The sequence below is a fragment of the Myodes glareolus genome, chromosome X (genome assembly GCF_982192425.1).
Source record: "Myodes glareolus chromosome X, mMyoGla1.1, whole genome shotgun sequence".
Lineage (NCBI taxonomy): Eukaryota > Metazoa > Chordata > Mammalia > Rodentia > Cricetidae > Myodes > Myodes glareolus.
The window spans coordinates 131929632-131943273 of record NC_142053.1 but is presented as its reverse complement, the minus strand read 5'-3'; the positions used below and the strand labels follow the sequence as shown (position 1 = coordinate 131943273).

The following is a 13642-nucleotide window of genomic DNA, read 5'->3' as shown; positions in this document are numbered from 1 at the left end:
GATTCATTCCCTCCTTTGCCCGGGGGCCCCCTTCCCGGCCAGACGGCGGGACAAACGGCTGGGCGTGCAGCGACTTCGAACTCGTGAGCCAGAAAACAGCTTCTGTGTCCCAGCGACTCCAGCACACACCATGGCGGACTCTGAGCGCCTCTCAGCCCCTGGCTGCTGGTTAGCCTGCACCAGCTTCTCGCGTACCAAAAAGGGACTTTTCCTGTTTGCTGAGATTGTGAGTGCTCCGGGACCGGAGGGTGGGCAGAGGCCGGGTGTACAGGCTGGACCGCTCGGTACTGGACTGTTCGGGTTGAGGCAGGCACGTGGCCAGGCTGGTTGGCAGTGGGGTGCAGGTGGGTGAGTTCGTAGAGGAGGATCGAAGCCAGGGTACGGCGATCGGTGGAGCTTGGGCGAAGTAGAGAGCTGGTGGTGCACTGGTGAAGCGAAGAATCTATAACTTATGTTGGGGACTCGGCGTGGGGGGGCGTAGACTCATAGAGGACGCGGAGAAGGGGTCCTGGGGAGTGGGAGCCTCTCGTGGCAGGGCGTGGCCGTCTTGGGCACTAGCTGGCGGGCTGGCAACGTGCCCAAAGGCGGGGCCTGTTGGGGTGGGGTAGAACTAGTCCCCTAGGGTTGGGCGCTCCACCCTTCGCCAGTTCTCCCTTGCCAGTTTGGGACTGGATGGGAGGTCCTTAGCTCTTTGGATGGTTATAGGGAACTTTGGTTTTCCATCCCTCTCCAAGTGGACACTGCCTTTGGGTCACTTATAAAATCGGTGCGGCGCCTTTAACGGAGCCCTGCCCTTCTAGTGTCAGTCTCACTCCTTCCCAAAGGGGTTGCCTGGGGAACCGCACGTCCCTCCCCTAAAGGCATGGACGCTGGCGCCAGCAGCAACACCTGGCAGAGCCACTCCCCTCAGGGAAAGGGGAACCAAAGCACATAATTCTGCTTCTTTCTTGGTGACCCTGGGCAAGCCACTTAACCTCTCTATGACTCAAGTTTCTCATGTGTAAAATAGAATAGAACCTAGCTCATTTGATGGTTGTGATGAAATAAGACATTTAAAACTCTTGAACGATGCTTGGAGAACAGCGAGCACGTGCGAGAGGTGTTTAGCAGTCATTTTTCTCACTCCTGGTACTTCTTTGAGAAACTGAATTTTTTCTTTCCTTCCCACCCCCAACTCTCTCTGCTGAGTGCGCAGAACCTAGGGCCTCCCACACATTAAGCAAATGCTGGGCTACAGAACTATGTAGCCAGCCTTGGGAAGTGGATTTAATTTTTTTTTTCTGATGGAATTTGAGTTTGAGATCCCTCTTTTGTAATTTAAACCGTTGCTTTGAACCCGCGACTGACTGAGGTCTCCTGGGCCCCCTCTCAGGTACTGTGCCTGGTGATTTTGATTTGCTTCAGCGCTTCTACGTCCGCATACTCCTCCCTGTCGGTGGTGGAGATGATCTTTGCTGCTGTCTTATTTGTCTTCTACATGTGTGATCTGCACTCCAAGATATCATTCATCAACTGGCCGTGGACTGTGAGGAAGGGGTCGACATTGCAGAGGGTGGCCAAGGGGTTGGGAAGTTGGAATGATCTGAAGGCCACTGGGTGCTGAAATGACTTTTTTTTCTCCATCCACTTCACAGGACTTTTTCCGATCCCTCATCGCGGCTATCCTCTACCTGATCACCTCCATTGTTGTCCTTGTAGATGGAAATGGAGGCTCGAGAATCGCTGCTGGGGTAAGGGTCCAAGAAGCAGATCCAAAGCACAGGAATAAGGGTTTGAGGATCTAGGGGCTTCTGCAGGAGGGTGTGAGCCACCACACCAGGCCAAAGTTGCTCTCAGGATTTGTGGCGAAGTCTGGCCCTAGCAGTGATTTTTATCTACTAAGATCATTTGCCATAAAACACTGTCTGTCCCGTGTCTGACACAGAGACCTTTGTGAGAAGCACAAAATGGCAGTTCCTTTGTCAATATGTTAGGCTACCATCTACTAGAATTTTGTCTCAAATGTAGTATGACACATGCCTTCTACATATGAAGCAATGGGGGTGACTGTCGTGTGCTGAGATAACTGGGGAGACAGTGGGGTAGTAAGTATTCAGACTCCTGGGGGCCTTTCCCTGGTGGTCCCTGGTTTCCTAGCGTAGGGCTGGAGTCACTGTACTATGTGGGCCAGTCCCTGGAGGTGGATACAGGACGCAGAGATTGAGTAGGTACATTCTCTAATCCAGTCCCCTCACTCCTGTCTTCTCAGGTGCTGGGCATATTTGCTACATTGCTCTTTGGCTGTGATGCCTACTTCACCTTTCCTCTCAAGCAGCAAAGACATACAGCAGCCCCTACTGGTAAGAGAAAGAGAGAGAGAGAATATATATGTGTGTGTATATGCCTGCTTTCATGTGTGTGCATGTTGAATGGGGGGGGCGGGGTGAGGGAAAGGAGGGGAAAGGGCTAGGCGACAAACACCTTTAATCCCATCACTCTGGAGGCAGAGGCAAGTGGATCTTTGTGAGTTCCAGGCCAGCCTGGTTTACATAGTGAGTTCCAGAACAGCCAGAGCTACATAGTGAGACCCTGTCTCAAAACTTAAAAGAGAGAAAAGAAGAAAAATGGAAAAGAAAAAAGGGAAAGGACCTTCTTGCGAAGGGTATGAATGCCAAATCTGTCCCATATTTATACTTAGGACTTTTGCGCCTGTAGGTACCATAAGTGTGTCAGCATTGCTGTTGGTAAAAATGAGCACGAGGATCTACCAGTGCTTTCTTCATTTTGCAGACCCCACAGATGGCCCGTGACCCTCATCTATCTGTCTCTGCTACCTGCAAATAGCTCCTCCACCGAAAACTTCCTCTTGCCGGGTCCGGTGGCACATGCCTTTAATCCAAGCACTCAGGAGGCAGAGATGCATGGATCTCTGTGAGTTCGAGGTCAGCCTGGGCTATGCAGTGAGACCTTGTTTTAAAAAAATACCTCCTCCTGTTTCCACAACACTCCCAGCCAATTCTCTGACCCCACTGAAGTGCTTATGGTCCAGGAGATTGAACTGCATACTAGGCAAGCAGTCTCCATTGAGCTCTATCCCCTGGAAAAGTGCCTTTGTTGGGAGAGTGTTGTCTTCCAGTCTGCCAATCAACCCTCCTGGGTGTGGTCACCTTTTCGGGTATGCCTAGGTCCCCCTTTGCTCTGCAGTACCAGCAGCTGATTTGAGTTCTGCTTGAACCATTCCCCCACATAAGCCACAAAATGAGTGACCCACTACAAATAACCTTTTCTCTGTGTGGGGTGAGCTGTGAAGGGCTAAATAAATAATAAACAGATTGTTAAAATCTATAACGAATAAGTTAATTTTTTCATCAAATGCATGTTAGCATCAGGAAGAGGGAAACTGTGGTGAAGCCATTGGAGCAAAGAAGCCAGGCCCGTTGTTTTTTAAAACAACTATAGCATTGTTTCACTAATACAAACAGAGGGTGGAAACGGGGCCATGACTTAGTGAGGGGAATCATGGTGTACACTGACTAGATAATAGAGTCCATTAAACTGCCTGCCTTCAAGCCACGGTGCAGTTCTTGTCTCGGGTCTGCCGAGGCGTCACTGAGTGAGACACCTGGGCGAGTGGCGGGGCTGGGGAGTTAAAGGTTTCAGTGGCAGTGTCCTGAGTGGTCCTGGACCTGCACAGGTGAGGGGGCAGCGGGATACGTTCCCCCAGGAAGAAGCCATCATCTTCAGAGGACTCTGAACTGGGGCTAGAGGGTGAGCTGGAACAGGATCCTGAATCCGAACCCGATCCCACATTACATCGATGGTGGCCATGTCTGCCAGGATGGTGATGGTGATGGTGGCTCCCGCGGCGTCGGCGCCTACTTCGGCGGTGGCGGCAGCTGGGGGCCCTAGGTGGGGGACTTCGCGGCCTTCGGCGTTGGGCTGGAGGTGCACTCAGGGTCCGTCGGGGCCCGCCCTCAGACACCAAAGGGTCGCGAAAGCTGACACGCGGGGTACTTTGGCGGCCAAAGGCATTATCATCTGGGAGCAGGGCAGGATGTCCAGGGATTTCAGTAGGTGGCTCAGGAGCACTGCGGAGTCCCAGCTCAGGCATAGAGTGGCGGTGCGGGGCCCCTCTCAGAAAGCGGGAGGGTTCGTTGGGGCTTGCAGCTATAAAAAGAAAGATGAAAGACTTCTGGTATCTGCCTGCTCTGTTTGGCCTTTACCTGAGGGAAGACTTGGAAATGCCTCTTTCCCTCTACCCGGACTGGGAAGTGGAGCAGGGGTCAGGGATGGGATGCTTCAAAGTCTGACTGTTGGTGCAGGCTTTAGGTGGAGAGAAGGGTAGGAAGTAAATTAGCATGAGTGGGTTAGGTTTGGTGTTTGGGTTGTGGTCCGCCAATGGGTGGATTGGCCAGAAGGGGACATATCAAAGGCTGGAGTAGATTTGGTTTGAGATGGAATGGGGGAATCCTGGGTGCAGTGGATGGAGGGTGACCAGTTGGAGGAAGTGTGGAAAATACACACTTGGGCTCAAGATGGGACCAGTTGAGGTGTCCTATGGGCAGGTGTTGGGCAGACCCAGGCTAGTCAACAGACGGGTAGAGTTAGGGCTAGAGATTAGGCCTGAAATGGCACGGAGAAGGAGGATGGGCCCAGCTATTTGGGAGCAAGAATGCTTCAGGGCAAGGCTGGGCAGCCCAGGTAAGGCAGGGCAGAATTGGGGCTCACCAGGCTCGGCCTTGGTACAGGTGCCTTTGCTTGTCGTCTCCGCTGTCCCCTCCGCAGCCGGGAAAGAAGCCGCAGAAGCTGCGAGCGGTGCGGTCACTGTGCTGGTGCTCCAGCTGCGGCGGCCGGGCCCGGGAGCAGTGGTCTCAGCCCCGAGGCTGCAGGCTCGTGAACAGAAGATTAGGCCACGGCGTGGCAGGAAAGGGCGCCCCAGCAGAGCTCGGCCGCACCAGCTACAGCAGAAGCAACGATCTGAAGCGTGCCAGTGTTGGCCCTCATAAGCCATCTGACCCTGGTCCAGGCCTGTGGAACCCAACATGAATGAGAAAATTGTGGCAGCACCCGTAGGCTACCCCTCTTAAGCGGGCTCTTAGGAAGAGGTGGGGGATTTGAGATAGGGTACCCTGATTTTCCTTCCCACATCCGGAAGGGGCCCTTTCTCTGGAGAAGGCAGATAATGTGAGATTTGGCCCTCATCTTCCTTATCTCTTGGAGAGGGGCTGGCAATGGTGTCGTCTCCTCTTTCTTTCCGAGGAAGCTCATTTAAAGAGCACAGATGGGCACTCAGCTGTAATATGCGGGCATTACAGGTGCCAGGCAGCTTCAGGTAGAAGGCAAATGGAAGGCAGGACCTGAAAAGAGGCCTGCTTGGTGGAGGCAGGACTTGGGCGAGACATGGATTTGCTGGGAAAGAAGCCAGTTTTAGAACATAGGACTTCAGGTAGGCTGAGGGTAGAGAGTGGGAAAGAATAGAGCGGAGCTCTGAGCAGTACACTCAGGATTCTCTGCAGGTGTATTTAGGTGTGTAGTGGGGGACTGATATGTAGGTGGGATTTAGAAGGCATGGCATACGGGTTGGGGGAGTATAGCTCAGTGGCAGAAAATCTGTTGAGTATGTCTGAGTCCCATCTCCAGCACCAAAGGAAGGGAGGGAGGGCAGGAGGGTAGGAGGGAGAAGGAGGGAGATAGGGACAGTGACCGGGGCCATGGCCTAGCTGTTCATACACTCCCTGTGCTGTCCCATCATGTTCACCCACCGATGTGTTCCCCGCAGCCATCACAGTACTCCGCGTGGCGGGCCTCATAGCAGGCGCAGCAGTGGGGGCGGCTCTGACGCATGACATAGCGCTGCCCTCCTAACGAAGCTTCACACTCGAAGCAGCAGAAGTGACCCATGTGCCAGTGCCGGCCCTCGGCCTCCGTACATTCAGGGGAGAAGATGATCTGCAGAGCATAGGGCACCTGGGGCTGTTAGAAGAGCGGCTTCTGCCTCCGTCCACCCTCCATTCCCACCTCTGACCACGGAGGCACGAACCTCATCACACGCTTGGCAGCGAGGGCGCAGGCATTCAGCATGGTGGCGCCCACAGTAGACCTTGCCAGCATGATAGAAGTAGATGAGATCAACCAGCAGCTCCTGGCAGGTGGTGCACACGAAGCACTGAGGGTGCCAACAGGCACCAAGGCCTGCTCGACTGGCAAATACTGCAATGTCCCCGCCTCCGATTTGCTTTCCACACTGCCAAATAACAGACACTATCACAGTCACCAAGATAGTCAGACGGATGGAGTCAGCCAAACGTGTGACAACTTGAACCTATGACAAGGTCTCATGTAGCCTGGGTTGGCTCTGAATTTAATACACAGCTGTGGCTGGCCTTGAACTCCTGATTTTTCCAGTAACTAGCACCACCTATGGGATAAATTTGAGATAGTTCTCACTCACATGGAGGCAAGGGACACATAAGAGAGTGACTCTGCTCATGGGAAAGCCATAAGGAGAGGACCTTAACTACATGGGTGGCCTTATGTACAAACTGTCCTCTAGGGGCTGGGGGAAATCTTAAGCTGGGTCCAGAGGAGGTGTTATAGACACAGTCTCCACCCAGAGGTCTCAAACAAGGGACTTCACCAAATAGTTTCAAGGACAGGTTTCCACCCACCAGGGATGGCCTTGGAGACAAATCCCGCCTACTGTGGAGGGCTCTACATCAGGACTCAGGTTCCACCACTACACATAAGTTTATTACTTATTGCTGTTATTAATTTGCATTGTTGGGGATGGGCTTGTAAGTCAGTTCTTTGCTTTGAGATGGGGTCTTACTACGTACCCTGGCTGCCCTTGAACTTACAACAATCCTGCTACAGCTTCCCAAATGTCGAGATTACAGGTGTGAGCCCCCATGCCCAGCTATGTGGGCCAGATCTTAATTAAGAAGTCCCGATCACAAGATGACCAAAAAGACAGAAATATATGTCAAGGCCTTCTTAGAGACAACTTGGACCCGACAGTGGTGTGTCTAAGGGATAAGCTCTATTCATCAGAGGGCTCCAGAGACACCCCCACTGGGTGTTAAGTAGTAGGCCTCAGGGCCTCCACTTGCTGAGGTCTTCTGTAGCTCACCTCCTCGCAGATAGCCCCATTAATGGTCACTGGGAAGATTCGAACGGTGCCCCGTCCCAGATTCTCCCGCTTTCGCTGCTGGCTGAAGGCTCGCAACTCTTTCTTCTCCTCCTCTTCCAGGGCCGTACAATACTGTGCCTGGGGAGAGGAGGAGTTTTCTAGACTTTGTCCATGCTTACAGAGTTTACTTCTAGGCATGTATGTATGTATGTATGTATGTGTGTATGTATGTACATAGACACATATATATGGTGCCACCTACTGGAAATACCCATTCCTCACCTGTCTCTCAAGGCTCAGCTACATTTGGTCAAGGAATGTCCCCTTCTGACTCCTGCTTTCCTAGGCCTTTCATTTCAGCTCAGCTCACCTTTTCTTAGCTGACCCTGCCCATTTCTTTCCAGTTGTCCTGAATCTGTCCAGGCTGTACCCCACTCCTGGTAGGTCCATCCTGTCTTCTCCACTCCTCACCTCGCTGTCATGTGGGGGCAGCTGGTGCAGCAGCTGCTTTATTCTGTATTTCTCCCCAGGACTGTTGACGTAGGGGACCTTATCCTCTGGGAGGCAGCTGAAAAACTGGTAAACCTGGGAGGACACGGAAGGGTGAGAGAAGAAAACAATTACAGTTAGGGGTGAACCAGGAGACAGAGTGGTCATGGCTCCCTGGTTCTATAGGAAAATTAAAACCACCTGAAGAGCGCTTCTCCTGATGCCATCCTCTTTCCCAAAGCTCCTGAACGGTTGAAATGACCCACAGAGCAAACCTGCTTCCTTCTTCCCTTTATAGCAAAACTTCTCAAGAGAGTTGTGTGCATTCCCAGGTATTCTACTTCCTCTGCTCCCATTGTATCTTGAGCCCACTCCAGTTCGGCTTCTGGCCCTGACCATCTGCAAAACTGTTAAGGTCCCTGGGGATGTCTGCTTTGTAAAAATCATTGTTCAAGTCTTAGTCCTCATTGGTCAGACCATCAGTGGTTCTGGGTCTAGCTGATTACTCTCTCTTCCTGGCAACAGTTTCTTCCTTTGGCCTCCAGAATAGCACATAGCCCCGGTTTCCTTCCTTCCTCACTGGATGTTCTTCGGATCCTTTAAATTGCTCAACTAGTGGACACTTGAATATGGCACAGTTATGGGGCTTAGTACTTGAACCTTTTGCCCGTGCCTATATGTGCCTTCTTAGAAACTGCATGTGTCTTCATGGCTGTAACTATCATCTGCTGGCTAAGGTGTCCACATGCAGCCCTGTGGCCTCTCCCCAAGTCCTAGGTAATTTGGCTATCTAACTAGCACCACCAACTGCCACTCAAACATGCTCTTGATTGTCTTTCTTTTTTTCTTCCTTCCCTCCCCTCCCCTTCTCTCCCTTTTCCTATTTGAGGTAGGGGTCTCAGTATGTAGCTCTTGCTGCTTTGGAACTTGCTATTTAGATCAGGCTGTCCTCTGTTTCCTGAGTGCTGAGAATACTGGCGTGGACCGCCATGCCTGGCTTGCCTTGGCTTTTTTCATACTACTCAGTTCATCTACTCATCTTTAAGCTCATCTTTCACTCTTCACTCAGTCTTACTCTAACCATTACTGTATGTATGTACACACACACACACACACACACACACACACACAGAGTGTGTACATGGTCCCACTATGTAGCCCTAACTGTCCTGGAACTTAATCTGTAGACCAGGTTGGCCTTGAACTCATAGAGATCTACCTGCCTCAGCATCCTGAGTGCTGGGACTGAAGGCCTGTGAAATTGTACCTGGCTTTCAGTTCCTTCCTTCCTTCCTTCCTTCCTTCCTTCCTTCCTTCCTTCCTTCCTTCCTTCCTTCCTTCCTAAACAGGGTTCCTCTGCATAGTCCTGGCTGTCCTGGAACTTGCTCTGTAGACCAGGCTGACCATGAACTCAAGATCTGACATGTCTGCCTTGCTCAGTTTCTTTTCTCAAAGACTGGGGTCTTATTAAGTAGTCTAGCCTGGGCTGGGTCACATAGTGTGTTCCACACCAATCAAGGGCTACAAAGCCCTGTCTCAGAAAATCCTCCGCAGACAACAAAAGATAATGTATTCAGAATGAGGCTAGTAGGATCCCACACTCAGTAGTGCAACTGCCTAGCATGTGCAAAGGCCCAGTGTGTTATTCCTAGCACTCCATGTATTTCCCAAAACAAGCCTCTCTCAGCAGTCACCCAGACCGTTGACAGCTTCCTCGCACTGTCTTGCTTCCACCCTCAGCGCTACAGACTGTTAGAGCAACCAGCTATACTATTACACAATAAGACAAATCATGTCCCTCTTCTTTTCACAACCCTCCTGAGCCTTCCCCCTCAGTCAGAACAAAGTTCTCCCCATAACCTGCAGTCCCTCTGACCTTTCCCGCAGCCTGCTCCTGCCACACCGGGCTCCTCACATGTCCTCACACAGATGTGCCAAGCACATCTTGTCGCTGTGCTCCCTGCTCACTTTGCCTGGCCTGTGCCAACCTCAGACTTCTGCAAAGCTCACAGCCTCCCCTTCTTCAGGGCGGCTCAGCCAGGGCTTGCCTGGACAGTCTATTTATAGTCCTGGCTACCCTCACTCTCTGCTCCTCAATTTTCTTTTTTTATTCCATAGCCCTTCAAGCACCTGACACAAGTCATCCCTCTCCATCTAAGAGTTCCATATTTGAGGGTTTGACTAAACAAAGATATTTTTAAAAGATCCATATGAACTGAACACCTACACGCAGATTTTTTTTTACCATTATTGCTATTTTTTTCAAGATAGGGTCTTATATATCTTATAAAGATATAGCCCTGATTGGCCTGGTATTTTATACAGCCTTGAACTTGTGGCAATCCTCTGCTTCCAGCTCCCCAGTGCTGGGACTACAGGCATGTATCACCACATCCAGCTATTTTTTCCTGAACATCATCCTTTTTTCCGGTTTTGGAGTAGTCCAAGGCTTTGCACATGTTAGGCAAGTTCTTCACACTAGAGCTACAACCCCAGGCCAGAAATAACACAACTACTTAGAGCATTTACAGCATACCAAGTGTTAGATAATCTAGGGAAGATTTAAAGTGTATGGGAAGATGCTTGTAGGTTCTACACAAATGTATGCCATTTTGCATAAGGCATAGGTTTGTATACATTACTGCATAATTTTATGTAAGAGAAGAGCATCTTTAGATTTTGGTATGCCCATGTAGGAAAATAAGAGTCCACATGCATGTGCATCTGTGTGCATTTTAGTGCTGGATGGAACTCAAGGCTGTGTGCATGCTAGGACAAATGCGCTAGTCTTGAGCCGTATCCCCAGTCTTTGTTTTATGGTTTCTTTACTGCCCTCAGGACCTAGACAGGTCTGACATACAATCGCTGCGCAGTAATAACTGAATGGATGCATCCATGGTGATGTGATAAGGGGCTGAGATCAAGTCTGGATTACTGGGCAGGCTAGAGATGAGGCTGGAGAGATGATTAGTGGTTGAAAGTGCTCTCGCGCTCACCCAGAGAACTGGAACTCAGTTCCCAGAACACTCATGACAGGTGACCCCCCGCCACGCCCCTCCGCCGTAAGTCCACTTCCAAGGGATCTGATACCCTCTCTGGCTTCTTTAGGTACCCATACACACCTGGTGCACGCATACACACACACACACACACACACACCTTTAAAAAAAGAAAAAAAGAAATGGGATGACAAGTGAGCAGGACCCAGGGGAACTGGCCCAGCGATCACTCAGAACAGAGACGCTGACAGTTGGACCACACTCCCGCATTCCTCCAGAAATAAATTTGCGCTCAAATGCATCTGTGTGCACCCACTGGAGAAGGAGAGTGGGTGGCCAGCCTTCGGTCACCTGCTCCGGCTTAAGGCCAGGGGGTACCCAGGCATACTCCTCTGAGGCACAGCCTGAGTCGTCATCAGAAATGGAGTGGCGCTGGAAGTCCGAGATGAGCCGGCACATGATGCGCTCTAGGTCCACAGGCACAGTGTGCACTGCATGCTCCTCCCGTGGGCATTTGCAGTGCTGGCAGATCTTCCTGTGAGAGCCAGGATAGGAGTCAGTTACTAAGGAGTTGCCCACCCCGCTCCCTAGGCAGCCCAGGCACGGCAGAAGGGCAAGCCAGGGAGCTTAACACTAGAGGGTTCAGAGCTGGGACAGAGCTATGTGCCTGAGGCCAGGGATGACAGGAGTTGGGGCTAAGCCAAGGTTTGACTTTGCTTGTGACCAGGCCATGGGACACTGGCTGTGCCAGGCTCTGGATGATGACAGGTCAGGAACACAGGGGCCTAGAGGACTGGGGGTTGGGCTGTGATTCTGGTGTAGGATACTAAGGGGTGGGGCTTCAGGGTCTGAAGGACATCACCCAACCAGCTCTGGTGCGTGGGTCAGAGTCTCTGGGCAACAGGGGCGGGACTCCGGGGTTCAGACTGGTGTCACAAATCAAGGAATTTCCTAGGGAAAGATTCTGCACTCTGTGGGGGACCCCTGGAGGCAGATCTTGTGTCGAGGCCCTGAACTTGTGTACAGGAAAAGTGGGGACACGACAGTGAGTCTGTGGACTATGGGCTCCTAGACTTTGGGTGTAAAGCTCCAGGAGGAGAGAACACTGGGCCTAGAAGAAAAGTTCTGAGCCTAAGAAGGGGGCTGAGGGAGTATGTGGAAGGGGCTAGATCTCTCTAGAGATGGAACCCAGACTTGAAGAAGATACTTTTGGGGATAATAGGGCTGTGAAACCCTCCTGGGAACAGGTCTCTCGGGAATGAGTCAGGGGGCGGGGCTCTGGAATGGACTTTTAGGTTTCTTTCCCAACTCTGCTCTGTGGGCGGAGCTCAAACCTTGGAGCAGGGCTCTGACAAAGGCAAGAGGTCACTTACCTCCAGCCGTGCAGCAGGAAGCCTGGGCACTGTTCCCTGCAGGAATTGCAGGGCTGGCCATGAGCAGGGTCCTCTGCCTCGGGAGGCTGTAGTGGGTGGGGGCAGATGCAAGGCGAAATAAGGTGCGGGAGTAGGGAGGGAGACGTCAACGCCCGTTCCTCCACTCCCAGGCTCGCAACCGCAGGCTGGGGCCTGTCTTTCTGGGGGCAGCGCTGGGCAGGCTGAGACCGCGCCTGGAGCGCGGGGGAGGAGGAAACAACCAAACCAGAGGCAGGGCAGCTGGGACCACTTTTCTCTATGTTCCTTTAGGGAATTCTCCAGTCTGGGCTGGTCTGTCTCTCTCTAGTTCTCAGACAGGTCCGTCAGTGTCCTCTCCTTACCAGAGGAGGGTCACCAATCTTGGTATTCCCTCTCAAGTCTTATTCTGATCCCTTCAACATCCAGTTCCACAGGGTAGGCGGCTGTGAACCCACCCTTCCAGGAGATCTCCATGAACTCTGGACAATGCTCTTCCCTAAGGAGTTCTGCTGCCCCTCCTCCAAATCCTGGCTTCACCTCTCCTACCTGAGGAACTGAGGAGTCACTATGTTTAGGACCACAGTATGTCCCTGTTCCATCCTGAAAGTCCCATCCCAATACATCTTTGCCTTTACTCTTCATACTTTAGGACTATTCTCTTCTTTGGTCCAGACTCCACCTTTCTTGGTTAGAGATCTTCCAAAGAAAAGAGGGGAAATCCTCCTATCTAGGAAGTCAAAAGCCTCCAGACTCCCATGGAAGTTTGGAAATCTTATACAAATCTTGGTTCATTGAGTCTTGGTACTCACGAGTGAAGGACACCCCCTCCCCCCTTATTTTACAGTTCCCCAATGTATGAGGTACTTTACTCAAGAGCTCAGGGCGTCCCTGCTCAACTTCAAATCCCAAGACCCCATTTTCAACTTTAGGATTAATTCACAGGAAAGGGGGTGTCCCCAGATTGCAACGGGTGATAAAACGTGTGAGAGATGTGTTAGAGAGCTGAGCCACCATTTCTACACGTTTCTGCATCCTCGAGTGTGCTTCGGTCCCAGCGCCTAAGTCTTAGGAAAGCTGGGGAAGGGAATTTTCAGGCCATCCCTGGGGCGCCTCCCCTCTGTCCCAGTGCCTTGCCCCCTCGCCCGGGCCTCAGCTTTCCCCTGACCCCCACCACTGCCCTTGAGCCCTGCTCACCGCACGCCCGGAGCGGCGCCTCCGGGACCCACGCGCGAACATGGCGCGCCTAGACAGAGTCAAGCCCAGCCGGGTCAGGCGAATGAAGTCCTCCGGGCCGCCAGGCCACAGGCGCGTCCGGCCTGGCAGCTCTGTTCCGTAAATTTGACTCCGGGGTGGGAGGAGCACGCCAAATAGAGCCCGCCCTCCTGCCTGTAGTAGCTAAGGCACTGTCCCCAGTTGAAAGGTGAGTGAGTGCCTCGCTGGAAAGCCGGCTGGTCGTTGGAGTTCATCCCAGGACTAGAGCCAGAGCAGGGTGTCAGGAGGCTGACCCTCCAGTGTCCCTCGGTACCACAGTCTTTAGAGTTTGAAAGCTGTTGGACGTGGCGACATGATTACAGTGGTACACTAGAATGCTTGCTTGGACGAATAGTATCAATTTATCTTGGAAGCTTTGGGGGACAGGATCAAAGCCACCTCTC

At 52.1% G+C, this 13642-nt stretch overlaps 2 protein-coding genes across 2 annotated transcripts; one reads left to right on the top strand and one right to left on the bottom strand.

Annotated features, from left to right (window-relative positions):
• Plp2 (proteolipid protein 2) lies at positions 1 to 3327 on the top strand. Its single transcript, XM_048461373.3, has 5 exons — positions 1 to 226; positions 1373 to 1525; positions 1635 to 1730; positions 2249 to 2339; positions 2770 to 3327. The coding sequence occupies exons 1-5, from the start codon at positions 131 to 133 to the stop codon at positions 2787 to 2789; spliced, it is 456 nt and encodes a 151-aa protein (XP_048317330.1). The 5' UTR covers positions 1 to 130; the 3' UTR covers positions 2790 to 3327.
• Prickle3 (prickle planar cell polarity protein 3) lies at positions 3312 to 13328 on the bottom strand. The gene is made up of 9 exons (XM_048461369.3): positions 13182 to 13328; positions 11970 to 12055; positions 10948 to 11131; positions 7580 to 7693; positions 7109 to 7246; positions 6020 to 6223; positions 5742 to 5928; positions 4708 to 5007; positions 3312 to 4146 (listed from the first exon to the last, which is right to left on the bottom strand). Exons 1-9 carry the CDS (start codon positions 13221 to 13223, stop codon positions 3545 to 3547), a joined length of 1857 nt encoding a protein of 618 aa, XP_048317326.1. The 5' UTR covers positions 13224 to 13328; the 3' UTR covers positions 3312 to 3544.
• Positions 13329 to 13642: the final 314 nt, after the last annotated feature.